At 38.4% G+C, this 27,172-nt stretch overlaps 2 protein-coding genes across 4 annotated transcripts in view; one reads left to right on the forward strand and one right to left on the reverse strand.

Moving 5' to 3' along the window:
* Positions 1-909: 909 nt before the first annotated feature.
* Positions 910-19,720, reverse strand: ARV1 (ARV1 homolog, fatty acid homeostasis modulator). Of its 3 annotated transcripts, XM_067293420.1 has the most exons (6): positions 19,591-19,720; positions 15,921-16,004; positions 8,231-8,350; positions 6,492-6,645; positions 4,605-4,829; positions 910-4,143 (listed from the first exon to the last, which is right to left on the reverse strand). In XM_067293420.1, exons 1-6 carry the CDS (start codon positions 19,687-19,689, stop codon positions 4,037-4,039), a joined length of 789 nt encoding a protein of 262 aa, XP_067149521.1. In that variant the 5' UTR covers positions 19,690-19,720; the 3' UTR covers positions 910-4,036. The 3 variants fall into 3 exon arrangements, with proteins under 3 accessions (XP_067149521.1, XP_067149522.1, XP_067149523.1); XM_067293421.1 differs by lacking the exon at positions 15,921-16,004; XM_067293422.1 differs by lacking the exons at positions 8,231-8,350; positions 15,921-16,004.
* A 220-nt stretch (positions 19,721-19,940) lies between these two features.
* The window catches only part of TTC13 (tetratricopeptide repeat domain 13), a 51,334-nt gene continuing 44,102 nt past the window's right edge, over positions 19,941-27,172 (forward strand). Inside the window, exons 1-3 of the mRNA XM_067293415.1 lie at positions 19,941-20,157; positions 23,763-23,857; positions 26,882-26,957. Of these exons, the coding sequence (XP_067149516.1) occupies positions 19,941-20,157; positions 23,763-23,857; positions 26,882-26,957 (388 nt within the window). The remainder of the gene's footprint in view (positions 20,158-23,762; positions 23,858-26,881; positions 26,958-27,172) is intronic.

Raw genomic sequence — 27,172 nt, forward strand, 5'->3', positions numbered from 1 at the left:
ATAGCTTTCCAGCGCAGATGCGCTATTTTACTTCCAGTTCTGTTAAGACTGGGCTAACAAATGGAACTTTATATGACTGAGATATGACTCGCTGTGTCTGTGAGAAAGGCTCACTTGTCTATACTTGCATGAGGTCACAAGAGTTGTAGACCTTCCCTCCATCAGCAAAACCTAATGCAACACAACCATTGCTGAATGGAGAAGCTCTGCTGTTGCACAGCCCTTCCTGTCCACAAAGTGATTAATTCTATCTCTGTACAATTGTTAATTCAGCAGTATAAGAGTGTATTTTCAAAGACATAGTCCAAACTGCTTAGATAATGAGGTTATCAGTAACTTTTCTAGGGGAACCCAGGATATAGTAGACTATTTGGAAGACATTCTATGGCATTTCATGATATCACTTAGCCTATTACAAAAATGTCTATAATATTCTTTCATGATGTTCATTCTTTGAAATTTAAGAGTAGGACGTTCATATATTTGCTTAATCATACACTCATGCTACAGCTATAAGAGGAGCTTAATCTTTTCTTACATACTAACTTCTGTGCAGACTTCTCTATCCCCTTAGTTTTTATAATCTTCTCAAATCTTAATTTTGTAGCTCTCTGCCTAGCACCCACACTCTTTTAACTGTTCCTTCCCAGTTTATACTCTCATTTTCCAGTGTTGTATAGAGCAGTTTCCAAACTCTTGTCACCTTACCTGTGGAGCCAGTTGAAGTTCCCAGTAGTTCTTTTCAACTCTCACTGCATAATCATCTAAACCTCAACTCAAGTCTGAATAACATCACTGGTTCTATGCATTTTGCCCAACAGAACTCTGGAATTCTGCAATTATTTCCTTACCATAGGCCATAATATCTCATGAGATTCTACGCAAAACTCAAGACAGTTTACAGGGGTTCATTTGCAGGTTTTTATTTTTTTCAACCCAAGTCCTTTACAGTAAGTTAACCAAGCAACTGAAGATATATAGAAAGGACAGGCCATTTGTAATATATCTTCCAGCACAGGGAAGGAAAGAGTTATATTATTAGACTATTTCATTACAAAGAGTTTATGAAAGATGAGGAGATCAAAGGAAAAAAAGGAACAAATGTGAGGAGATGACTATTTAAAACAGGAAAGCTCTCAAAATTATAGCACTCGGAAGCACCCTAAGGAATACTTTCCCAAAGGCATCAGAAAAGCACACATTACCCTCCCCGCCCCAGTATCCTCAAGTTCCTCCTCAATTTACAGAATAGTAGTGTATTTGTTATGTCAGTTCTGGTTAATTAGTAGCATAAAACCACACAAGGCACAATGTCCTGAGTTACTAGACTCTGAACACCTTGTACAACACCTGCTGTTGTTCCACAGCTGTGCAGCTCTGCTAGTTTTTTTCTCTCTCCTCCATAAAGTTGCACAAGAATGGTGTTATCTCCTGATAGCATTACAGAGTGCACAGCTGATATGTTATTGGCACCTATGACACAATATATAAGCATTTCTTCCTTTGGAAGGTGTTCATGTCTGTTCCTTCCTCTTTTAAGTGAAACTCAGGGAAGGCATCCTGAGATCAACTTCATATTCAAAATAAACTTTATGTAAGAAAACTATTCCCAAACAAAATTTCTATACATTTTATTTACAACTTTCCTACTGACTAGATCATGTTTACATTACAGGTGATGCAAGATCTTCCCCTTGCATAAGTTGCACTTAAATGCGCTCAACTCAGCTATACTCTAGCCTTTATACTGAAACCAGTGCCAGAGCAGACAAAGGAGAAACTCTGATAAAAATATATATATATATCTGTGTATAACTGTGACACATACAAGACTAATAAAGAACTCTAACCTAACAGGATTGCAAACAAATACTGCTTTTAGGTCATTAGAGAAACAAAACTGTGTCAGGGAGCAGGCAAGTTTGTACATTCCCTGCAGAGAAACATATGTAACGGTAGGAAACCATACCAGCTGCAACTTAAGGAAGTAGCATGATGAACAGGGAGCTGGTAAAAGCCAGATGACTGCTGCAAAAACAAAGAGAGTTTGGCTCAGCAGGCACCAGCACCTTCCTAGTGCATATTCTTCTGCCATCCTCTCTACCGCAGCAGAAGTGTATTTCTTCCTAAACTAAGGGGAGAAGGTGAAGGAGGTAAAGGAAAGAAGCAGGCCAGACCAGCATTCATGAAACTTTTCTAAAAGATCTACTGCTCTTTCCCTTTGCACCTTCTCAACCTGCAGCATCTGTTGTGATGCTGTGTGCTTGTGCAGTAAGAGGGAGCACTTCTAAAAGCATCTCTGGCAACGTACTGTTTTTACAAAGTCTCCCTTTTACAAAGGGAGAGAAGTTTCTCCCCAAATCTAAGCATGTAAATCAAAGCATGCTCTAGGTGCTGTGTTGCCAAAGCTGCTGCTCAGCCAAAAGTGGACAACTGCAGGCCTACAGACAGTTGTCTGGTCACTGATTCACACCAATAGCAAGGTGGATTCCTCATATACCTTCACAACTATGTGCTCGTTAGGGGCAGCTGCACTGTTAAGCTGTCTCATAGACTTAAGAGGGGTTGCAATTGCTTTTTTTTTTTTTTTTTTTTGCCTTCCCTGGCCACACCATCACGTGCTCAGAAAGATACCAAATTCAGCAAATGGCACACTAGCGTGGTCAGCCTCTGCCCTATTATAACAGAATAGGCAACCATTTGCTTTCTCTCGAAATAGCTGACTATGGCATTGCAGTTGCAAGGGTTTTAATGTGTCTGATGTCTCCTGTCTTCTGGACTCATAATCTAGACTTACTCTACATCTACTCAGAATTAATTTGAAGATACTGCAAAATGTTATTTACTGCATTTTGCAAAAGATGGATAGGAAACTGCAGCTGAGAAAAACAAAGAATCGAAGCCGTACCTGTGGCGTGTATTGACAGAACTACAGCCTTCCAGAATGAAGCAGGAGAATTAAACTTTGGATGGAACATAATGGAAACTGGTCTGCAGAAAAAGATTAGGTCTGTGTGCTAACTGCTGCCTGTCTTGGGAAAATGATTCTGCCGATTCCTTCTGCTAGTCCCTCTGCAGGCCATCTAGCCCTCTCTCCTTGCCTGCTGGGGTGCAAGGTTTAGAACTTGCATAAATGTTTCTTCACTAATTTAGTCCAAACCTTGTTTCTTTTTCAATATGTACTACTCCATAAAAGAACACTGCTAGGCAGCCTCATACTTCACTTTGTGTTTTCACTAAACAAGCTGTCAGATGAGGGCTGGTTCGGGGGGAGATGGCTTAATATTAACTACAGCAGGAGCAGTATCCCAAACAACCTTGTATGTTGGGGGTCAGAGTCCTTTCCTCTCTTTTCATCTTTCAGAACAGTGCAGCAGGATTTATAAGGTCATATAAAATTTGAAATGAAGCCGATTAAAACCATAACTCCTAGAGATTACTCTAGAACTAGGTATTTTATTATTTTGGATTGTTCTATAAACATTCCAGAGAACACGACCTAGTTTTTCCACTGTAGTTTTACTCTGCAGTACTTGCCTTTTCTCTAATAATCTGTTTGTGCCTGTTCATTTCTCTCTCTGAAAATCAACTTTTGCAGAAATACCAGTTTTGTTTTCTACACTTTTTCCACTGACTGCTTTCCTTTCTCTTAAGGGAATAATTCATCTCCCTCTTTCTGCAAAAATGCATGATTGGTAGCAGTGTTGAATTTTTTTAGTGTACCTTTCTTGTTACAGCCACAGCTATACAGCCAGATTTATAAAGCTCTTAGGATAGTGACACATTCATATTTTTGATGAGAAAATAAACAAGCTAAGGCTGAAGTTTTATGTCTCATCACATTAAATAGCTGAAGTTCTGAAGTTTCTCATTTTAACTTATCCTAAAACTGTCTCCAGCAAACCACTAATGAAAATTTGTTACCTATCATTTTCTTTTTCACTATGAAAATAGTGACTTTGGGACCACTGGCAGAAATCATCCTTAGAAGATGATCAGCATGTTGTTGGTTTTTCTTTAGATCTGGACTGACTTTTCAAACATTCCATCCCATTTTCTGGAACAAGCAGACTGTACCATTTTCCAAAACTAATCCAATGAAGATGGCCAACCAAGGGAGCATTTGGTTTAAGTTTAATGTAACTGCAAAAGAAAAAAGAACAAATTTATCCATTCCAGATCACAGAAACCATGTGAGAAATACATGCATAGGAAATCACACAAATCTGTTAAAGCCTGCATTACCAAACCACACATAAAATTAACGCTCTATTTTCATCTTCCAGACACACAAAGGATTCTACATTATGTTTCAATGTTCCATGCTGAACTGATGGATGCAATACAGCATTTACAAAGAGATGACTGTGATAAAAGTTTTGTTCTATTTTTTACAAATGTTTTGTTTCATTCACTTTCTATGAAAGTCCAAAGATCAGAGTTTTAGACCAGAACTATTCTAATCACATATCTGGTAATAAACAGTGTTTTCTCTAAAGACACTTAAAAATATAAGAACGATAATAATGACATATATAACAGCTGCATTCTCTCTCACACACATTCTGTACACATTGTATACTAATAAAGAAGCAAAAATGTACCTCTAATTGCCTGAGAGTTTGATGTCAAGACAAATACTTTTATAAGCATGAGGCACAAAGGCGCGTAGTCATGTTCCCAAATAACAGCTGGAATTAGCAAAAGCTTTCCATAGCTAGACAACAGCAGTGCTTTGAGAAGTAAAATGAAGTCAGACTTCTTCTTCAGCATCTCAGGTCTCATCTGCCATAAGGCAATAAAAATGCCCACTATAAATGAAGTTTGTTCTAAGAGGAAATAAAGAGGAGTTGGAAAGAGAGAATGAAGCACAAACATCAAGTCCTTTTGTGATCAATCTCAGTGAAATGACAGGTCCCAAATGCAACTGAGCCACTGCTATTTAAAAGACATTTTATAAGCAAACATGAACAACATGTCCTCCATCTCCCATTTTCACTTTAATAGGCAAAAATTACTATCACTTATTTAATCTAATTCAGTATAACTCCATTCAAAATAATTCAATCAATTCTATCTGTAGGATGGTTGTGCTTGTAATACCTGACACCATACAGCATAGGAAATTTAGCATATGAAACTCTTCACTTTTCCTTTTTAACAAAGGAAGAATTTTTTCAACTGGCTGTTAGCCTGTAAAACAAGATCATCAATACTTGTCTTTTTTGAAAGGCCAGTAACAATAAACCCTTTCCATCCAGCACAAGGAAGAACACTAAGGCGAAAACTTCATTGAGCTATTAGACTTTCTCCAACACCTCATCCCTGCGTAACACTGGAACTAATGCCGATTGTCAGAGCAACTCTCACAACAACCGTAAGAGATGAATTACTACTGAAAAATGAGCTCCAACATTTTTACTGACCTGTTATGAAAACCTACTAAAGAGAAACATTAGACAATAGATGACTGAAGTTAAACTCTGAATATCTAAGGGAAACATTTACAGTTTTAGTCTGCGTGCCTGATTTAAACAGTATCACCAGAAGAAAAAAAACTGAGAATAAAAGTCTTAACTAAAATAAAACAAAAACCCTCACCAACCTTCGTAGTTACTCTTACAGCTTAGAAATATTTACTGTTTACCAGTGATAACACTGTTCTGTTTGACAAATACTGATTATTGCAAATTCATTTTAAACAGATAGAGCTTTTCCTGATCACTGTTTGCTTCTGCAAGGATCATCCTTAATGTTGTCTCATTTTTATAAGTCATAAACTTTGGAGCAAATCCAAAGAAATTTATGGTTTTGGTTTCACTTAGAGCTAAAAAAAAAAAGGTAATTGGTCACATTCAAATAGTAGTCTTTCATTTTTCAATACATTTCAAGCAAACTTCCTAAGAGAATATATCATCTCCCCACATTTTCTAACGGTCTTAAGATAAGACAGGTAAGAGAACACTGACAGGATCCTTTTAAACAGATTACTTTTAGAAAGAGGCACTTATAAATAGCATATTCTATTTTGCAGAAGACAACTGGCATTAAAGTATCATGCCAGATAATGAGACATAAAGCAAATTGCAGAGAATGTTTGTTAACTTGTGCTTGAATCAATTATCTTACATTAAAATGCAGTAGAATATGTAGAGTTTTAGTCTTTGGAATAAGGCAGAGCTCTACATTGGTCTTTAAGCTATGTAAATGCATTCAGACTAAGATTTCTGAATATTGCCATCTTCTGGTGATTTGATATCTAATGTTGATTATACCAGTCTAAATTGCAGTCAGGTGATTTAAATATAAATTTGCTTTAAATGAAGGCAAGTGAGAGAGTATGTGAAAAATCATTTAACCATGCTGGGTTGAACATGACAACCATTCTGTATTAATAATTTTTGCAATATGAGGCTGTTGAAAGATTCATCCAGTTATAAAATGCTTAAAGAGTACACTTGATAGTTATATGAAATAATCATAGTTCTTACCTAAAGAAGCTATGCCAAACATTCTATAAAAATCCCATTCCTTGGCATATCTGATTAAGTCATCAGGATCTGTATTTTGGCTTGAATCCTGTAGCTGCAGCCACCTGAGATAAGCCTCACAGAGCAAACAGAATATGCAGAGCTTTCCTTGAATCTGGTAAATGAAAGAAAAATAAATGCATTAGTATCAAATGTTTAATTTAAAATACCTTTTGACATCTCTACACAAACAAGCTCTGCTTATCATTTTAGGCATGTTTAGAAATGTAAGCAAATTACTTTTGTTGAGCCACTAATTTAGCACATCTTCCTTTTAGCATCAATTAGTTCACTTACATGACAGGCAAATTAGAGGGTGTTGAAAACTGCATGAACCGTTCTGTACCGAAGAAAGTATGTAATTGTAGTTTGCAAGGTCTTCTCTATACTTTTTAAAATTGGGACAGCTGTTTCAGTTAGGAATATAAAAACAAAATCATGTCCTAGCTAGCAGAACTATACTATCAAAAGATTCAGTATAATGACATCTACTCCATTCAGAGAACTGTTTTAAGTTGCCTTGTTTTTGTTTTTCCCTGAGAAAAATTGTTTCTCCATTAGAAGAAACTGGCAGTGTAGTTCTACCGAAAACATCCCTTAGTTCAGAGAAGGGTGAGGAAACAACAGTAAAGAGAGCAATGCAACCAAACAAAAGTTAAATCATCCTCTGAAGTAACTGCAACAAGAGGTGCTATGAAGGTCCACATTTAGCATATTTCCATATTAAACATAACTTATAAGCCAATGAAAGTGGCTTCTGTCTAGAATTTTTTCTGTTGGAGACTAGTTATGCAGATTTCACTTGCAGGGACAAGTATACCTGCACAAGCTAAGCTAAGTTTAAAAATCAAATTCATTTATTTGAATAGGTGAAATTTCCACAGATGGAAATGTTCTTCCAGAGGCCTCATGGAAAGCATCATTACCTGTTTCCAGCAGCATTTAATTCATTAAAAACCTTTAGCCAGATCTATGCTTGAAAGATATGCAACTACAGGATTCAAGCCAAAATATGGATCCTGATGACTTAATCAGATATGCCATTGTAAGCAATGTAGATCTATCTACACTGCTTACCTTGGACTGGTCAAGAGATAAAAATATGTAGACAGCATACACTGATGCTTGGATAGTTTACTGTAGATTAGCTTCCCTCTCCAGGGAAATAAACTGTTAAAGTAAAAATAATGTAACTCTGTGAGAATAGCTACCTCTGCACTTCAGTAGGTCAGAGGCAAGCTGCCCATGGGACTCTGCATCTCATGAGGAAATTCATTAGAAAGTAGCAGAGTAGGTTTAATTAGTATAGCATTGTTAGTATGGTACATTATACTACTATAGTTCATTTCAAAAATAACTACTTCCATCAGAAATTTAAGGTGGAAATGAATTTGAAATTAGACCTTTCTCTTCCAAAAAGTCCAGTTAGGACTATCTGTAACATGTAGTGAAGACAGCTGTATTTGCCAGTGTTACAGAGACAGTACTTTCTTAGTAATAGCTAGAATTTGAGATGAAATCTCAAATGTGCTCTATTTACCATATTTGACCCTTAATCTGCCTGAGGAAAAAAACCTGTGGTATGGCTTGCTGGGGCAGGAAAAGAACAGCACCTAAATTTTGTAACTATTCCAATCAACTTATCAAACCTAAATATATCTTTAACTAAAAAGCCACATGGTAGGGGCAGAGCAACTTACATTTATCTTTGCATTGAAAAGAATGTGTCTGTATGCTTGCGCTTTACATAAAATAGCATTAATCAAGATGATAACAGGATCATACTCAATGTATTTGTCCACAGGTTTCTGGCAGGATTTCTGAAAGTCACAAAATAATAAGAATTAAAAAAAAGGAAGCACAAGCTGATGAAATGTTCCTCTTAGTTTAGCACAATCACATAATTCCAAGTAGACATTCAATTCATATTACTCTTTCCCTAATGTAGTCTTTATTTTCAATGCATTTTTAATCCAGCCAGAAAAAATGCCTTATTTCCCCTTGACACTGCAGTTTAAACAAGGATTTCCCTTATGAACCAGAAAGATACATTACTGATATTTATAGACTTCAAATTAACACAGAACAATAAACTATGCAAGGATGTACGTAGTTACCATTTTGTGCCCTACAGATGCAAAAAAAACAAATTGCCTTTGAAATACTCAAGAACCACACCAATAGGTTGTTGAAGGTTAATTGATTATGCTTCTCTATACGGTGGGGTTTTTTTTGAAAGAAAATGGATTTCTATTATATATATCCTTCTTTTACAAGAGATGCTTTATACAAGAGATGCTTTATACAAGAGATGCTTTATACAAGAGATGCTTTATACAAGAGATGCTTTTTTTCCTCCTTTTGGGAAAAGGTAAGTATTTTTTCCTGTTGCATTGTCCTTGCATACAAGTTAGTAGCCCAGACATTTCTATTCACTTGCAATTATTAAACAAATACCCTCCCCACTCCCAGCCCATAACATATATTTGGAATATTGAAAACATAGCTTTCACACTAGAGATGTAGCTAAAGAATCAGCAGTTGCTACTGAATGGTGTGGTAAGACATTAGGGAATTACTTCTCTAATACATCTGCTGGTTCCGGCTGTGCCAGCTAGACAGGTTATTTCCCCAAGTGCACTGGGAATTGCTTGTCACCATCCCCTTCAGATTTATTGACCTACCTGCATGGCTGGGCACTCAAGTCAAATGAGAAGGGCTTAAAACAGCTATTATTTTAACTGTTTAAGTGAAGAGAACGTTTAAATAACAGTCTTACAAAGAGCTCAACCAACAGCCCTGAGGGGGAAATAAATAACTTCTACTGGAGAACTTCTCTCATAGAGAAGCACGAGCAGTTGACCACAACAACCACCTCAGCTCACACAACTGCACTTGCAGAAGGACGCCTGCCTGCAGGTCGGCTTTCTCCTGCTACCAAACTTCTGCTGCTTCTTCTCTCTGACCTGTCCTGAGCTATTGCCACCTCTCTTGCTTTCATATTAGCTCCATACTTAGAGTACAAAAGCCACAGAAACTACCTGCGTTTCCATTTTAATGAGGGCACTGCTGTACACTGACAGAACAGAAAACTCTGCCCAGTCGCTTCTGAAATACTCTGCCTGGCACAGTCGGAGCACATGGAAGAGTAGACAAGGCATATCTACGGCAAACTCGCAGGAAAGAACAAAAAGTTTCTTCAGTTCAATAGGGATTCCTCATGGCCAAAGTTAATGTTGCTTTGATATTTATCAGAATTACTATCGGAGAATTTGAGAATGCAAAAATTCACCATAAGAACAAATATGCATCGTAATATTAGTTGAATAGAGTCTATAAGGAACACGGATACCACTAGTCAGTGCTTCTTGGTCCAGTTCAGGAAAATCAAAAACACAGCTCATTTGGATCAGAAAAGAAAGCGCTATATATGATGACTCAATTAACCAAAAGTTTGATAGGTCTAAAATTAAAGTCAGAGAGATGGAAAAAAGGATATAATTAAATGAAGACCATAGCTACAGTGTTTAACAGAGTGAAAAATCTACCACAGAAGAGAGTGCAGCTATAATTAAAGGCAATGTCTTGCTTCATTTCTTTCTACAGGAAAATCATGAAAAAATATTCTTAAAGGTGGTAATTTACATATGTCAAAGCTCTGGGTTGATGTAGCACAAGAAAATTCCAATTTTTTTTATAAGCTTATTCCCAGAAGCACTGGACAAGCACAAATGAAAGATTATTCTTGAACAGAAAGGGTGGTGTAAAGGTTAGATTAAGGATATCCTACATGCCCCAGGACTTATGCTCTCAAATTTTCTATAACAGAAAATTTTTAGATCAGACATTTCAAAATGTTAACCTGCAAGCAAAAATAAATAAATAAAAAGAAGATGACAATATTATCTTTCTGGGAGAAGTACAGAATAATCTTTGAAAATGAAGAGGGTCCCAGCCAAACACTGATCAAAAAACCTGCAGTCACAAGCTACTGAATAATTCTCACTTACTGCTAACATGAATTTTAGATAATTAAAATATATCAGACCAACCCATCAGGCAAAACCAATGATACAGAAATTCTAGCTCAGATGTGTAAGGAGATTGCTACAAAGGAATATGCAGACAGCACTGTTGCCTGTAAGAATGATTTTTCTGCTCTGCAGCTTCTGGCAGCCATGGCCAAATCTTCAGAAGCTGTGAGAATGATGTTTAATTCAGTATCTCATCATATCATCAAACTTTGTTAAGAATCTAATTTCTCCTGTATTACTTCAACAGGAAAAGAAAACTTGCCACATCACAGAAGAACGGCCATCTTCAAGGACTGTTTACACACAGATACACACACACACTGATGTCTGTCTTCTAGACTACTGTCTTATTCTTAATATATTTTATTTCCATTTGAGTCGTAACTGTACAAAGTAAAAGTCCTTGGTGGTTATCCAGCCACTGATCTAGCTAGTGTTAGTGTTTTCAGCAACTTGGGAGATCTATAAAACATCCTACTGAAGAAGAATTGTGTGTGCACTGACATAGACTTGCTGGACAAAACAAATACAGTATTTGTTATATCATGAAGACATTACAGAATTAATAAACTCTCTCTCCATACCTGGCTTTTAATGTTTTCAGCTATAACACTAAAACATCTGCTACTAACCTTAAGCACTTGGGAAGCAAACTTGTGACCAGAGCCTGACCTGAGCAAAATCAATGTAGGCAAGGGTAAATGTAGTTTAAGTATACTTACAATATTTTAACTCGATAATTTTACTAGTTAAGATGATATAACTTTATGAACATCGATAATCACTAACAGTATTAGAGAAGATCAGTATGAGCAATTCAGCCATGTCTTACTGCTTGCATGCTCATTTTTAAGATTTCAGTCAGGCAGTTTAAAATGAACTAAAATACTGGTGCTCAAGTCCAACTGCCCAATTGCAGTTCTACACAGCTGCAGTGATCTGCCTGTTCGGCATACTTGGAAAAGCTACATCCTTTACAGAACGGAGCTTTCTCAATTTTGAATTTGAGAAGCAAGAGATTTACTGCTGTGGGTTGCTGAGTGCCAGGAAAAGTGACTGCACAGGCCTACCTCCATCCATGCTGAACAACCCTGAAACTCCCCAGTCCAGAGGACAGTACAGAATAAAAATGAAGGGAAGCATGTCCTTGATCTGCTGGTACAATAAAGGGCACTTTCGTTTTCTGACTAATGCCTATTCACCGGTTCAACAAGGTAAGCAAAGTTTCTACTGCTCATCTGGAAAGTGCACATGCTTTAAGTGACAAGGCAAGATGAGTCACTGAGTTTGATAATAAGCCTGAACAAAGCATTTGATCATAATATCCTGGATAAATGGTAGCGGTAGTGATCACTTCCCTTTTGCATCTTCCTACAGCTATTATTTTTTCCCACACAGAAATTAAAAGCCTAGTGCTAATGCAGCCTCCTTTGCTTGGACTGGTAGAGGCTATATCCTTTCAGGTATAAAGATTATATCTTTGCTGATGGTCAGAGAAGGGAAGAAGAGGGGTGTTGTTGTATAACACTATACTAGCCACATTTGCAAAGTGTCTTATAGGATTGCTGCTACAGAAATATTAATAAATGTCATAATGCACTTAGAACTCTGAGCAGATCCTACAATTAATTTATCATCTTATCCAGTAAAAACCTAGTCACAAGCAAATGTCTTTTTGCCAGAAGTAAATATGATTAAGACTTCCTGTTATATGTTAAATTGATTTTAGCAATTGATGAAAAGGAACCAAAACAGATAACTTGGATAACAAATAATTGGAGAGAGTTTCATGATGACTCATATCTTTTTCTTTTCAAAAGTATACAAATGTTTTTAAGAAGGTATGGAAACCTCTGTAAGATCCAGTATGACTAGTTAACTCTTTGAAACTTATCTTTCAGTGAAAATGTCACTTCAGTTTCTCTTCATTGTTGTTGTTTAGAGAGAAATATCTATAAAAGCATGTATTGTTTGAAAATGCCTAGAAGAACTACCTGAGACTAACCTAAACCCGTATATGTAAAGCTACCAATTCAAACGCATCTTGTTTGCTCATGTCCCAGATGTCTCCCACATACGCGTATGAATATCCAAAACCCGCCTGGACGTGATCCTGTGCAACGTGCTCTAGGTGACCCTGCTTGAGCAGGGGGGTTGGATTAGATGATCTCCAGAGGTCCCTTCCAACCTCAACCATTCTGTGATTCTGTGATTCTCTGGACTTTCTCCAAGAAATGCATCATTTATCACAACCAGCTCTAAAACGTTCGAAAGGAGTAACTGCATTTCTGCATATTTTTAAACATCTTTTAATTTCTTCCTTAAATATGTAACTGACATCAAAAGCAGGAAATAAGTGGCATCTTTCCTTGAAAAACAGACATTTCCTTGATATCTACAAGTTTGTTTCAGATCCTGCTGCAGAAGGGAAAACTAAATATTTGACTCTGTAAATTCTATTTCCGCTTTTTTTTTCTAAATTGGTAAATTTAAGTTTATGGGAATGTTTGCTACTGATACACATTAGTCTAATATACTTTAATCCCTGAAAAGTATGTGTTCAAAGGATTTCAATATTCTAATAAATCTAAATGAATACTAATTTATGAATTATTATTTGTATTCCTGATAATGCTGGTCTGTTGCTTCCAAACGAAGTGCTCGAATTTTCTTAACTTAGAATTTGCTTAGTTATCCTAACATATTTTGTTTAAAAAAATGAGCAAAGGCAGCTTTAAGGAAAACAAGAAATCTTAAAAAGATAGTACAAGGATGTTCTTCATAGTTCAGCATAGCAGATTCTTTCTGGTCCAAGCAATCCAAAACAATTAGTTAAGGAAAGTAACATATTTTAACAGCTGTTTTGTTAAATAAGACAAAAGAAGTACTGGAACATTGACTCGAACTGCATGTTTACCAGGCTCTTACAAAATAGCACTCAAAGGACATGCTCCTTCTTTGTTTATGAAAGACACTCAGCTATGAACACAGTCCGCAAACACACGCCAAACAAAATACAGCATAGAAATATTTGTGGAAACTACCTACATTCAGTAGTACTTTAAAAAAAGCCACATGCATATAGTTTATTAAGTGCTCTCACCAACATTAAAACATAACTGATTTTTTAAGTAGGAGTATTGGAGGTGTGTGTGTGTGTGGGGGGACTTCTTCTTGAAGAGGAAACCATAGCTAGCATACTACAGAAAATTAAAATCCAGACTGAACATCCAGTCTTCATCCTGACCCAAAGATGGCATGAAAACTGCAACAGTGCAGCAATAAATTTGCAAATCTCTGGATATCAAAAACACCAGCGAAGCAGTCTCATTTTGGTATCCCCTTCTCCAGGGACTGGAGTTTGGCAAAATAAAGCTGCAATTTTTTGCCAGTCTACATATACAGCAATATGTAACAACATTTACAGAGATTCAGCTGTGCTGGGAAGGGTAATGAAGGATGCTCAGGTGAAGACAAACTACTGTGGACCCATTATCTTGAGAGAATAGCCTTAATCCCAGTTGCACCCTTAAGCAATAAAATGTAATTAGCTGTGCTGCTTTCAGAAATGGCTTATTAGGGATGCAGCTAAGCGTCGAAATAAGCTGAAAAACAAAACAGCTCAGGTTGATATGCATTCCATTTCAAAAAAATAAAATTACAAAATGTTGTTTTCTAATTTTTCCTAAATCAAATGTTTTACACTAGTTAGTTGGTCTGCAGATTGAGTTATGTAAAGAAGAATGAAAAATATTGTATTTTATTTTCCAGGATGATCTTTGTACTCCTGACAGATTCTTTACCTTATCGCATAAATGCATTGCATTCAAACCATTTATATTGTCTCCCCCTTCCTGCAATAAAAGAGCTTTTCAATTATTTTTTAATAGCAGAAAAGCTAAATGAAGTGTGCACTGCTCAGGCAATTTAGCTTTCTTATTACAAAGCACAAGGGGGACCCTGGCTGAGCTCTACATACTGCAATGGATAATTTGTTTGCCTTGGTTAGGGTCTGGAACTATTAACCATTTTCAAACGTTCTTTTTAAGCACAAGAAGACATGTGTTATTTAAAACAAAATACAAATATATAAATGTTTTTCCTTCAATTTTGAGATAAGTCAAACTTGCTAATTTCCCTTTATATTCTTTACACTTGGACTATAGAATTCATTCCAGGTTAGCTTAATGTGTTTTTTTCCTACATCTTTAACAATATAAAGGCTATGTTACCTGAACGGTATTTTTTGTTACTGTTGTTAACGGCTGGTTCATACCTTATTTAGTAAAGATTCATTACATTACTTACACATCATTTAAGTTTTGAGGATATCAAAATAATTTCAAAATCACTGCTATAAAGAACCACCTACACTTACTCTGACCATCCCATCTGGCTCAGAACAGGGAAAATGTCAGTGCCTGTACAGTGCAGGAGTAGAACCAGATCTAGGAGTCACAGGCTGACCACCAGCACTTACCTTCATTTGAGGCAATTCTAACATGCCCGCTCCAAAATTATCACACTGAAGAAAAGACAAAGCGAACAGGTCTCACTAAGGAAGTAAATTCCCTCAGCAGAAATAAATCAAAATAATTTTTATCAGTCTTTACTGCTACTCTAGATGATTCAGCTATCTGCAGTGTTGGCCAACTCTATAAACTTGAAGGAAAATTTAGGGTAAGTAACTGTAACTTCTTTTTAAGGAGCGACAGTCCACCTATCTTTTGTAATTACATTTCCACAACAAAATGTATGCAGCATGAGCAAAAGCTTCATTCTTTAAATGGGAATCTCAAGTAAAAAAAGAATATACAGTATCTGAGGTCTGGGGTGGGCCTGTTCTGAAACTGGTCCTGGTTATATAAATTAGATAAACAAAAGTTACAGAACATAAAAAATTACGACCATTAGCTACCTTAGAGAACTTTTAACAAAACACATGATCTAGTCACCCTGAGTTTTTTGGCACTGTGCAGACTTTTGTGTTTGACAGAGGAAGAATGTTTCTTTAGTTTCTTGAGTATTCTTTGCAAATCTGTTTCCAGATTGTATGTTAACACATGTGAGGTCTACTTGTCCGCAGTAAAATTGCAATATTAGTACAATAACAAATGCTACAGGAACTAAACTGAAGCAGCACCATGAATATTAAACTGAATTTCCAGAATGGCACTCCAATATTGTGGGCTGGAAACAGATGTTGCCTAATGGAAGCTTTTAGTATCTTACTGTGCAAAAACCTTTCTTTTCTGGAACAGATTAACAACAGAACACAACATTGTGGTATTTTACTTAGGCATCCAAATTCAAATCTTCCACCTGAAAATCATGGCCCAAATCAGGTTAAACATACCCTAAAAATGAATGTAGGGCTGGAGAGAAGATGCTGCTGGGAGAACTTGGCTTCTTCAATCTCAAGATGGATCACAGGACCATTCTGAGGATGGCAAAGAGTTTTTAGATGCATTTATTAACTTAACAAGGAGGACCTTAAACTATGATTGGGGCAAGTCTGTAGTCAGTATAAAACAGTTGATCACCTTGGCAACGTTCTGCTTGTTCTTAATTTTCTGGGGCCAAAATAAGGAGAGCAACCCTTGATGTTTCATATCATTCTTGTATGAAACAAATGGTATTTTCCTTCATGTGCCAGCATTTTCATGGACTGCTTGAAAATGGGAATGAGACACAAGTATCTCAATGACTCTTAACTAAACATCCATCTGGACAATCTGCACTGGCCTCACTTTGAGTATCATTATATCATCTTTCCTAATACCCTTCACTTTTTCTGCCTTATGCTAAAATGGAGTAGTGGTACTCAAGGCTCTAATTCCACAAAGAGTGGGTTAAAACAGGTGCAAAGTGTTCTCAGGTTAAGTGACTGCACCATCTAATCTCACCTTGGCCATCAATTTTCTTAAATATCATCAGCTTTTCATAACAGTTCCACTGTACTTCAGAGGTGTATGTTCTGAGTTACATAAATATCTCATATAAATGATGAAGATCCTACATATCAATGTGAAACTTACTTTTTAAAGTGGAGAAAACTTCCAAGCTATTATTTTTTTCAGGTTAAGAGGACTCATACTTGTAATACTGACAATCCCATTATAACACTGCTCTTGAAAGTCGGTGGAGAGTGCCAAATGACATGCTGTACTTGACTATTTCTGTTGTTGATGGCATGATGCTGACTGACTTTTGAGGTCTCAGGCAGGGAGTACGGTATTGCCTTGTTGGAGCAGAATATCTGCAAAGGGTTAGTGCAATGATAAGACTCTTCTTTCAGATTAAAAGGAAAAAGTAAAATAAGAAATGCCCTATTAGAAAGAATGAATTCCTGATAAATGAAGACTGCAGTGCTTTCCTGTAATAAACATATAGAACTGAATTTGGATCAGTGCACACCAAGGAATCTTTTGATCTTAGTAATTTTCTAACATTTTGATCTCCACTTTATAAACTGCGAGCTAATGTGCTTCTTACTGCCTGTTCTTCATATGGACTGCTCCTCCTCTTGGCCCTTCCTGGGTGGCCAGAAATGGAGAGAAAGAGATGGTATGACAACACACCATGTAAGAGCACCTTGGACTAAGACTGAAATTGAACCATGGTGACCCACAAGGCAGACCCAGGCAACAAATTGATAGGAATAAGTGAAGAACAGTATAGATTTAAACCTATATGAAGAAAGGTAGATAGAATTCCAATTTGACAGAACAATGGGATTCTTTATTCTTTTGTTTCACTCAGTTCTTTACTCTTAAAAAAATAGTTTGGGATTTGTGATGAACACAGTGACTGGGACTTATGTCTTTTATTTAACATGGGACGCCACAGCTCCAAAAGACTACGTCACCAAATAGCTAAATACTAAGAGGAAGGAGTGCCATCTACTGGATCCCAGTTTCCCTCAGAGATTATCAAAGCCAGATAATCACCATAATTGATAACCTGGGTTTATGAGATGTGCTAAGTCTTATGTTAAATGGCTGCAGGCATAAACATTACACTTGTTCCTTTGCATTCAGCTTGTCCTTGATTTCAAGATGAGTGTGAAGTTCCACAGTAACCTGAAGACCTCCAAAGTAAACCATCTACATTCCTGTCATAAACCAGTGACAACAGCTTTTACTACATCTCTAACCAGTGGTTTGATGCAAGTCATATCCACTACTAAAGATGACATTATATATATATATATATATAAATCAATTTTTCCTTGCAGTGTGCATGTCTAAAGACAGCAGAAATCAGTCTATTACACTGTTTGCCTTTCCTCTGAAAAGCTGCTGATCTCTCTAGTTCTTGAAAGCTCTGCAGAAAATTTTGTGCATGTTTTTTCAACCGTTTTATGTTCTACAGCAACGAGACATTTTAATTGACTGCTGGGCAGGGAAAAGAGGAGGATGTGAATCAGCTCTTTCCCCTTTCATCAATAATTTGTGTATATGTTGTTTTCACAGCTTCTTATTGATAACAGAAGCTGAGATCTAGATATTTCAGCTTGAGCTAATTGCTATTTTCCCAAATACAAACTGGCTACAGACCTATATGAACTAGTTGTTTATGATCTTTATTTTTGATATAAGAAATGCTTGAATGATTCAAAGTTTTTATACAGTTGTAAAGGAATGTATTGCACATCTTGTACAAAGCTTTCTGGTCATGTTTACTGCTTCACAATTAGTAAATTAACCCATCTTCTTCCAGCATTCTCAAAATGCCAAGGGCAATGTAGTTGGGGGAAAATAAGGGCAACAATGAAAAAAGTTTGAATGCCACACAACTAATTCTTTTAATGTATTACTTTAATATATTCCACAATTTGTTCACATACAAGGTTTCCTGTTTTTATAAGGGGCAGACAGGTACAGGATGTTATAAAACAGTCACAGATTAAATAAAAGGTTAAGTCAAGACACATTTACAAATCCCTCAATTCCAAATTCATCTCTTTTCACACTAAAATATAGGGTGCTAAGTGATCTAATTTTCCCACACACTACAAGAAATACATCAAAACTAACCACTAACTCTATATAAATGCCACCAGAATTTTAAAGTAAAAATTTAGAAATAATTAAGTTAGAAATACCTCGAAAACTTTAATAACTTAAAATGTTAAGTGCTCTTCTACTGTGACTCTAAAATCTCTAAGAATATGTGGGAGAAGATACAACAGAACAAAGTATTTTAAAATTATTAAAAACCATGGGAAAAAAATGAACTCTGTCAGAGGCAGAGAGGGGAGGGAAAAGCATTAAAGAGGTTAGAACATAGAGGTACCATCTGGGGAAGTAGAGCCACTATAGTTGGAAGAGGAAAAGTAATACAGGAGTCCTTGTATGTACACCGGATAATCACCAGTCATAACGTGAAATTTATGTGTGATTGTTTCCCAGCTTCACTGTAGCTGTTGAAATACAGAGCCACTCAGAGCTGGCTTACAAAGAATAAAAAACCCAGAGTATGAAGACCTACTCTGCAGCACAGCAACTGATTCTGTCCAGGACTGCACAGCCAGCAACCGGCAACCTGCCCCTAGAAAAAGCCGATCGCTCTGACAGCAACAGACCAACAAGCTCAGCTATAAGGAAAGAGCTACGGCAAACACACCTCCGAGCACCTGGAAAAAACTAAGGCGGGCAGCGTTAAAAACGGAAAAGATCTCCCAGGACCGAGGGAAGCTGGTGAACCTGCAGGTTTAAGAGGCTCGAAGAAGCCTGGCGGCACAGGAGCTGTAGGCGCCTTAACGACAGCAGACGGCGACGCAGACAGGCAGCGACGCTCTCACACCCGTGCTCGCAGAGGCGCCGCCAGCACGAGGGGCGGGGCCGGGCGGGCAGCGGCCCCGCCCCCCCGCAGACAGATGCGCGCGCATGCGCCGCACGCGCTCGGCGAGCTAGGGGCGTCGAGGCCTCCCGCTGTCACTCCTCCACCCCCCCCCCCCGCCACCCCGCCGCCCAGGACGCGCTCGTAGGCCGCCCCCACCCGCTGCCCCGTCCGGGACTCACGCAGATGGAGATGCGGAGCACCCCGCGCTGATAGTCTCTGTACAGCTCCGAGGCCTCCCTGTTGCACTCGATGCACCGGTACGCCCCCAGCTCCGCCATAGCCGTGAGCGCGCGCGCCCCGGCTGGTCAACGCTTGAAACCGCCTCGCTTCCGCGTTCGGAGGCGGAGCCGGGCCCTGCCGCGAGGTGCATCCTGGGGGCTGTGGTTTCCCGCCGCCTTCCGCTTGCGAGGCTGCGCCAGGGCTGAACTCCATGTCCCAGGGAGCAGCGCGGCGGTGCCCGCCTCCCTCCCCGTGCCCCGGCGGGGCCGTGAGGACGCCCGCTGTGCCTGGGCGAGGGGACGCGGTGCGCATGCGCCCTGGGAAGATGGCACCTGCCGCGGGCTCCTGGGCTGCGAGGGTGCTGTGGGCGCTGCTGGCGGCGGCGCTGGGCCGGGCGGCGCTGGCCTTGACCGAGCAGTACTCGGCCTTGTCCCTGCTGAAGCAGGAACTGCACCGGCAGCGCCAGGGCCCGGCGAGGGGCTGCGCCTCGGCAGGCGAGTGGGTAGAGCAGCACTCGGCCGAGTGCGGTGAGTCGGGGGCGGCGCGTTGCCATGGCGATCGCGGCCCCTTCCCGCGCGCCGCAGCCCCGTGGCCGTTAGCCCAACGGCTGGGGGGACCCGCCCGGCCCAGCCCGCGAGAGCCTGGGGGCCGGCGGCGCTTGGCCTGCGGCGGCGGGAAGGGCGGTGGCGCGGCCGGGGGTGCCGCTGCGGGCGCCCGTCTCTGCTCGCCTCTGGGGATGGCGGCGAGCGTGGGAAGAGGAAGGGGGAAGCGCGTCCCGGCCTCCGCCGCCGTGGCGCCGTGGCGTCGCGGTGGCCCTGAGGATTGCGGGCCGGAGGGCGGGATAACGGCGGGCGGCGTGGCGGGGAGCGTTGCAGCTGCTCCTTGACTCATTGAAGCATCTTCTGTGTAAGCTGCATCCCTAAGCAGCGTTTTGTAGTCGCGTAGTGTGGAGCGGCGGCTGCTGCTGTTGCATTAAGCAAAGGAGACGGTCTTACAGCCCTTAAAGAGGTAAACAGGAATCTATAGTATCGGTGAAGGGGATTCCTGTTGTCCCAAAGCGCGTGGGCTAGGCTGGCTGACCTGCCAAGTGTAGCTGCTGGACTCTGCATTGCTTTTGAATCCTGCTTTCTGTAGCACAGACTTGCCAACCCCCCGTGCTCATTAATGAGCCGAATCTGGCTTGTTTCATTTTCAGCTGCAGTTAAATATACTTTGCTAGTGAATTGGATGCTTTGCTATCTGAACTTGGCTCTCCTAAAGAAGATCTGCTGGTACTCTTCAGCTAATTGATGACTTGTAATATAAACACAATTAAAACTATATTTTTATATAGTTAAATATCTGTAGCGTCAGAATCGTGTGGCTTAAGTAATAAATTTACTAGAATCTTTGATCATGAGGATAGTGTGAATGTATTATATGAAAATGCTAGTCTGAATCAAACATGTTCATGCACTACAGATAACAAAAAAGATTAAGACAATTCAGCATAATGCAGACAGTTAGTTGTATAAGAATAATGTAATGTGTCATGACTGTTCAGTGGTCTCGGGAATCACAGAATCACAGAATGGTTGAGGTTGGAAGGGACCTCTGGAGATCATCTAGTCCAACCCCCCTGCTCAAGCAGGGTCACCTAGAGCACATTCCCCAGGATTGTGTCCAGACAGCTTTTGAATACCTCCAGTTGCGAAGCTCTTCCGAAGCTTCTTCTTTTTTTTTTTTTTTTTTTCATAAAGTCTGTACTCATATCAACAATTGCTGTATACAGCTAGTGGATCAACTCCAAACCACAAATTTTCTTTAAAAATATCCTGTTATGAGTTTCTGCATCTGTTTCTTTTCCCCTGTATATATGTTTTTGTCATCACAACTTAAAGATTTTTGGTTGGTTTCTATTTCAGTCAGCTGTGTTAAGTAGATATTTTACTTTTTTTTTTTTGGTGGCTATAGAGTCTGGGAGCCATAATACACAAACACAGAAACAAATCTTGATAGCTATATTGAGATAAAATCTGTATAATGTGCAAGTTAATAAATAGCAAAACATTTGATTACATTTCGTCTGTTACTAAGGCGTGAATGATTGGCTCAGGATACTCCTGAGGGATGTGTTTGGAAGATTAGATTTTGATTTTTTGATAGAACAAGACCTTGCAGGGTGAACATTGTTTTAAACAGTGTAATTGGAATTGATATCAGGTATACTGCTTAAATCACTGGGTACCTCTTCTTTTTGGATAGACTGATAAGATAGCCTTTAATTACAGGACAGCATGCTTACTCTAAAGTAGCTGTATACCAGTTTTCTCCTTGCTGTTTAAATCTTGCAGTTAAATAAATTGGCAATTGAAAAATTCCCTTAAGCTCCCAGTCTTTGTTTTAGTTCAGCTTTCCCAGAAGTTGAGAATCTGGTTGTCTCAATTGGTTTCTCTTTGTAGTGTAGGTCCAGGATGACTTCTCTGGTTGGTGTTTTTACTTTTTCATGAAGTTGCTGATGAGGCAGTGTGATGCAAGTTTGACGGTACCTAACCTGCAGACATAGGCTAATCCATTCTCCCCTGTGAGTAAAGCAGCTTTGTTGCCCTGAGAATCTCAAGGACTGAACAAGGATTTTTTTTTTTCCCCACATCCTCTTTACCCAGTAGCTTGTAATAGACATGCTGTGCTTATTCCTTGTCACCTCATTCAAAGACTCCCTCAGTAAATTCTTGTTGTTGGGCTGAAAATGCTTCTGGAGGTAGTCCATGCTTGCACCTTCTTGGTTTTGTTCATAAAGCCAAAATTACTCAGTGAGACATCAGTGGCTTCCAGCTGTCACTGGCTTATGAGCCCTGGTATAGAACAGCTAATGTTCTGTTAATAATGCTGCCATGGCACAAGAGGGTAAAGTTTTGGCCAACATGAAAATTAAAGGGCAGAGTTGAAACCTCTTGCTGGCAATGCTTTTTCTGGGAACTACAGGTTGTGAACCACTGTTCTTACAGGACTTTCTGACCTTAAACTTTGACCACCTGCTTTTCACTAGTGTTACTTCTGTTGTAAAACTTCTCCCACTGGTTATCATTTATGGCTTAACTTAGTTCCAAGTTTCTATTTACAGGGAATGATTTTTGGATGCTATTTTGACTTCTCTTTATAAGGCGGCTGTTTCTTTTTCACTTCTAACTCTGTACTTGTGAGAAATGAGCAGTTAACTGACTGCAATGCTTTATATAATCAAAATAGAAAAATAGCACAGCCTGTAAAAGCAAATTAGACCTCCCCCAAACCTGTCAAACTTAGCCTCAAACTTAAGTTTTATCATTTCAACTAATGTTTTGTAAATATCCATTTGTGATATGGAATCAAGGAGATAATACTATTTCTTTGCTTTTTCTTGCTTCCTTTTGCAATATTTCAGGTTAGTGAGGTAGTGAGTTAGTGAGATTGACTTCTACAGTCAATAAATTTGGGGGGGGGTGTTTGTTTGTTTCCTTTCTTAACAATATTTTTCTCTACTGTGACAACCAGCTGTGTTTAGCTGTGTCTGATTCCTGGATTTTAATTAGACTTTCTGTAATAGCCTTCTTGGTAATACACCTGTGAGGAACTCTATATATGTTTAGCCAATTATGGTTTACCATTCGCTCTACTTTTTATTGTTTTTATACTTCTGTTTCCTGGACTTTCATCAGCAGCTTTTTCTCTACTCCATGTGGTCCCTTCCATTTATTCTCTTCTATGGGATCTGAATGGTAATTTGGTCTTTAATTTATTGGGCCTTAATATAGAAACATAGTGTCAAATTGGGACATGTCTACTGAAAACTTTTCTTATTGCTTCCAAATTCTCTTCTATTTTCCTTCTTAGGCGCTTTTTTTTTTTAATGTATTTTAGTCAACAGCGTAGGCAGAAGAAGTAACAAAACTCATAGAAAATAGTCATGCCAACAATTGCTTTCGTAGCTGTGTGGATGTAGTGCTGTGCACAGAAAGCACTTTGTGAAAATTCTACCGTGTGGAGTGCTTGATGGGGACATTCCTAATTGTTAAGATGAACATGAGAAAATGTGAGATGTGATAACAGTACGTACATATAACTCCTTGAGTTCCTAAAGGTATTAATTTTCTCTCTTTCCCCCCCCCACCAGACTCATCCTTTTTGCACTTCCATGAATCCGATTGTGACATAAGAGGGTCTTCATCTTGCGAATCTGTGCTTTCTCTCAACACTGAAAAAATTCTGGTATGCTATAAAGACTATAATATATGAAAAAAATAATAGATTATTGATGGTGATCACTTTAACTGCATAACCAGTTGGCATTAATTTCAAGCACATAACTACAAATAGAATCTATTAATCAGTAGCCATAGATCCCCAAAAGACTTAATTGCTAATGAACTGAAGTTGCTCATGAAGGAATGGTTTCATGCTACTACAGCATGAATCTCTAGGGCTGTCAGCAGTTTAACTGAAGCTCATGTTTCTGCTAAAGGCTAACCTTCACCTGGATTAGCCTTCCAATTAATATGAGGTGGAGGATGGGGGTTGCAGTTGAGGAGGGTAAAGGTAGGTTAGCTTTTACTGAGATTAATCACTCGGCCACCACAAAATGCTTGTGAGAGTAGCAGTGGTAACTTGCAATCACTACAGGAATAACACTGTGCACAGGTAATAGAGGCTTTATACCATATTTATATTAAATTTAATAAAATACAGTATGTGGAGAATATCCTAATGAAAGAAAATTGTCTCTTGGTAGAGAGACTTCAAGAGGATTATTGCAGTATTTGGGTTTTCTTGAAACAATACTGTTAGCCTACTGATCCTGCACAAATATAATCTTCAGTCTACATCAGAACATGGTTTTGATGTTACCTTTTCAGTCTGGCACAGTCCCAGATACTGAAAATCTTCGAATATCTCCCTTGTGAATACTGAAAGAAGCCTTGGGAAATTTGTAGAAATTGTTGTGTTGTGGGAGGGAGTGTGGAACCAGTATTGTATTTTGAAGCAACTTCTCCAAAGGTGACAGTTGGAAATAAAACTTACCACTCTACTGTAAATTCACCAACTATTTAACTTAAATGTTCTCCTTAGACATTACTTCATCAGATATTGATCAGATCCTCTGTCTAATCTAGGAGTACCAGAGATTCATTCTAAGGCAGTGAAATGTATGTTAGTTTTTTTTATAAATTTACCTGTTTCAAAAAAATTTGGGCTACTCTATTCTACCTATTGGAGCTGGTGCTACAATGAAAATTCCTCTCTCTCATGTTTCTTGAAAGTGGAATGATTTCTAAATTTTGCATGTAGAACTGTGGGATGTCTAATCTCTAATTGGATCCAGAATTTATTGAAGAAGTATGAATCCCCTCTCTCCCTCCCCCTCAAATCTCTCCCTACTCCAAGAACCAAATGCTAGTCTGTCGCTCTATGAAAATAAAACAGATGAGGTAGGTGAGGGGAGGGGGAATCACTGTATTTCTCTTGCTGAGTGTCACCAGCAACTCTGTGATTCATAGGACATTAGTGTAATGCTAAATTCTTTTGGTTGTAGCTTATTTTCCAAATTAAATATTTAATAGAATGTTAATTACATACCCAATGTGGAATCTTGTTGTATCTTGTTTTTTGTGCATAGACAAGGAAGCGTGTAGGGCTTTTTTGGAACTCCACCAAGGAGGAAGTTGTACTTCAGTAAAAGTGTTTTTTTTTTTTTTTTTTTTTCCTCCCAAGGTTAACTGTAAAACAATTACAGAAGACTAACACTTTGCAAAGTTAAATATTGAAGATCACTTTATGAAGCAAATTTTCTGGAAATGACTTTATCTTTAAACCATTGATGATATAGAAAGGTAGTTATTGGAGGTGTGTGATTTGTGTATATATCTGGTATGCAATGTAGACTTAGTTTCTTAGTTGGTGTAACTGTTGAACGCTGTTCATTTTTGTGGTTTTTTTCAATTGCTTTTTTCTATGATTAAAAAAATTGTTCTAGTCTGTTATCATAGGTGAAGCACTAAGTGAGCTAATAATGCAGAATATTATATTTTAATGTAGGGACCTCTAATTTCAGTAGAAGCAAGGCCTGGAATATCTGATGTATTTATTGTAGGGTAATAGCAAATACAATTTCTTTCACACCCTCCAAAATATTTTTTTAGACTATAGTTGTTAAAGCAGACCAAACTTTCTTCTCATTCCTGAGACTGTAGGATAAATAAGGCAGAAACTGTACAGTGGGAATTGGCCAGTTACTTTTGTGGCTGTGGATCACTGATATGTCTGTGTTGTAAACACAACTAGTGGGTCTTCTTTTACTCTAACAAACCAAAAAAAGCAGAAGGAAGAAGGGCAAAGTGGAGGAGAGACATGAGGAGTCCTCTCAGTAGAGGAAAAGCTGAAATTAAGATGTTCTCTGAAGTTAAAGATTTTCAGATGTGCTGTGTACCTGAAGCAAAAGAAGAGAACTGAGCAGTAAGAGAGGTTATTTGTTCCTTTATTCTTGCTTCTTAAAACCATTTGGAAGGCCTGTTAATCAAATGAACATTCTGTATTCTTTTTACATAAGCTGCTCTGGTAGGGTCACAGTTACCTACAGAAAATACTTCTGAGAATGAACAGGGTAGAGTATTTCTGTATTTCTGAGGGTTTCTTTGTCAATATTGTTTTTTGTAGATTCATTATAAGGGAACAGATATCTTATGCTTTGTTCAATTAGTTGCAGTCTGTTTTTTGTCTCATCTGTAACTGACAGATCTGTTCTTGCTAGAAAAAGGACAGCCTTTTTTCTTCAGTATGGCACTGTTAGTTAAACTTGTCTTTATTGCTGGAGCTGTTTTCTTTTCAGTGTTTTATTCTTCTTTAGTCCCTTTTCCTTCCTAGGGAATGAAGGATAAATAGTGGAGTAAAGAAAAATACTTTCCTATGAAGTAGCACTTGTCCTAGGATGATGTCCAAAACTTGATGTTAAACAGATGTAATATAGAAAGAGCAACCACTGATAAAATGTTCACAATGTCTTTTTACCTGAAATGTTTAGTTAGCCTTATGTTAGAGAGAATAGCAGCAGCATCTGACTGAAAATCAACTTTTCCCCTCAGGGAAGACTAGGAATGAATTTGTTTTCAGTTAGCTTAGAGCAATTATATTAGTCTTAACTTTTTGATGTAAGGAATTCTCTTAAATACTTAGAGGAGGGTTTTCAGTTAAATTCTTTACTATTGTGTGCTAAATGTTGCAACCAATAATGTTTTACAGAGCCAAGCAAAGTCGCTTGCAGAACAAAAAAGATTTCCATTTGCTACTGATAATGACAACACAAATGAAGAGTTGGGTAAGATGTCTTATATAAGGTTTGTGCAGGTGACTTACATGCTGGCTGGTAGCACTGAGTGTTTTGAAACTAAACTAATAATTCCTTAATGATGTGCTAATTTAAAAGTGGTCCAAAAAAAAGCTAGTGAGTTTTCTTTGTTTAAACAAAGAGAATATTTATCTCTTCCTAATAATCCTTTCTGCTTTGCGCACTAGGACTCTTCACCATATCTG

Source organism: Apteryx mantelli, chromosome 3 (genome assembly GCF_036417845.1).
Source record: "Apteryx mantelli isolate bAptMan1 chromosome 3, bAptMan1.hap1, whole genome shotgun sequence".
NCBI classification, from domain to species: Eukaryota; Metazoa; Chordata; class Aves; order Apterygiformes; family Apterygidae; genus Apteryx; species Apteryx mantelli.